Source organism: Cicer arietinum, chromosome 7 (genome assembly GCF_000331145.2).
Source record: "Cicer arietinum cultivar CDC Frontier isolate Library 1 chromosome 7, Cicar.CDCFrontier_v2.0, whole genome shotgun sequence".
Lineage (NCBI taxonomy): Eukaryota > Viridiplantae > Streptophyta > Magnoliopsida > Fabales > Fabaceae > Cicer > Cicer arietinum.
In genome coordinates, this window is record NC_021166.2 from 23,398,796 (window position 1) to 23,400,269 (window position 1,474).

Here is a 1,474-nt window from a genome sequence, read left to right on the forward strand (position 1 = left end):
TATATATATATATATAAATTTTATATGTATTTATTTTTTTATTAATATTAAGTATTGCATTAATATATTATTTGTTAGTTTTAATTTTTATTAATAGTACTTATTTATTTTATTTAATTTATTTTTTAACTATTGTATATATTTTAATCTTAGTTCATCGATGTTATTTCTTAATGTTAATTTTTAGTATACTGAACCAAACTGCGAATATATTAATTTTGACTTAATTGCAGTTTTAGCCATCTTATTTTTACTGATTCACGAAATTGATCATCTTATTTTAAAACTTGACAATTTTGGTCATTTATATAATTTTTTAACTAAAAAATGTGACATGACATATTTTAAATAATGTGACATATGATACCGTGATGTAGAATGATTAACACTAATGAAATCAGAATAAAAACCGTAAAAATTTTCAACTTCATAAATTTTTCATATTTGTAATTTAAATAATAACATATGAATAGTTAATACATCTAAATGGTTCTATATAATGTAATTGTATGACATATCATTTAAAATATGTCAAATCGTCATTTTTTTAGTTCAAAAATTTGAGTGCGAGACCAAACTGTCGAACTTTTAAAATAGAGAGATTAATTTCGTGAATTGATAAAAATAAATGGACCAACATTACAATTAAACTTTATCTCGTAACCTATCCAAACTTCCCAATGAACGTGAACACCGCTGCCTAACATACAGTGTAGCAGCATGGATCTAACAAATAACGTGAAGCATAGTAGGAAGCTAGCATGTCAAATTTCCACAGCACTTGTATAAACATTATGAAACAGAAACATGACCTTAACAAGCTTTCAACAATAACCTCTACCAAAAAACAGGCCCTCTACCAATATCCTCTTCAGAAACGTGACCGTATATCATGCTTTCAATTACATAAATAAAATATAAGTTGCAGTATATCTTCAACTAATAAATCAATAATAACCCCACAACTAACAATAGTACCCTTATGTGGACACATGAAATTAAAACAACCACCTCAATTATTTACCTTATTTCATGAGAACAGTTACATTATATATATAAATATGTAAACCACAATCACACTACTTGCAGCAATATCTCCACTATGGAAGCTAAGACTGGACTCTTTGCTGGGTCTAATAACAGCAATGAACTTCTGGTCATCCAAGAACACAACGAGGTAAATAAATCATAGAGAAATTAATTAGGAAAAAAAGTTAATTAGATTAATTTATTGTAATTCGGAGATACTTTCAATATTATTAATATTATTCCTGTCTTATACTGTGTGTCACGTTAATAAAAGGTTAATAAAAGAAAAACGTCTCAAAACAAGTGTCAAACTTTATATTTTCAAAAATAATATTAATTTTATTACAATTCTTAACCAAAACTATTACTATTTGTGTATCACAAATAGTGTTAATTTTGGTTAATATCCAATAAATAATTAATAAGGATGCTTTTGTCACTCTTT

General features: G+C 25.6%; 1 protein-coding gene across 2 annotated transcripts in view; it reads left to right on the top strand.

Annotated features, from left to right (window-relative positions):
* Nucleotides 1-1,042: 1,042 nt before the first annotated feature.
* The window catches only part of LOC101500798 (cellulose synthase A catalytic subunit 7 [UDP-forming]-like), a 6,666-nt gene continuing 6,234 nt past the window's right edge, over nt 1,043-1,474 (top strand). For both annotated transcript variants that reach the window (XM_004509803.4, XM_012718416.3), the window contains exon 1: nt 1,043-1,177. In XM_004509803.4, the coding sequence (XP_004509860.1) occupies nt 1,103-1,177 (75 nt within the window). In that variant the 5' untranslated portion in view covers nt 1,043-1,102. The remainder of the gene's footprint in view (nt 1,178-1,474) is intronic.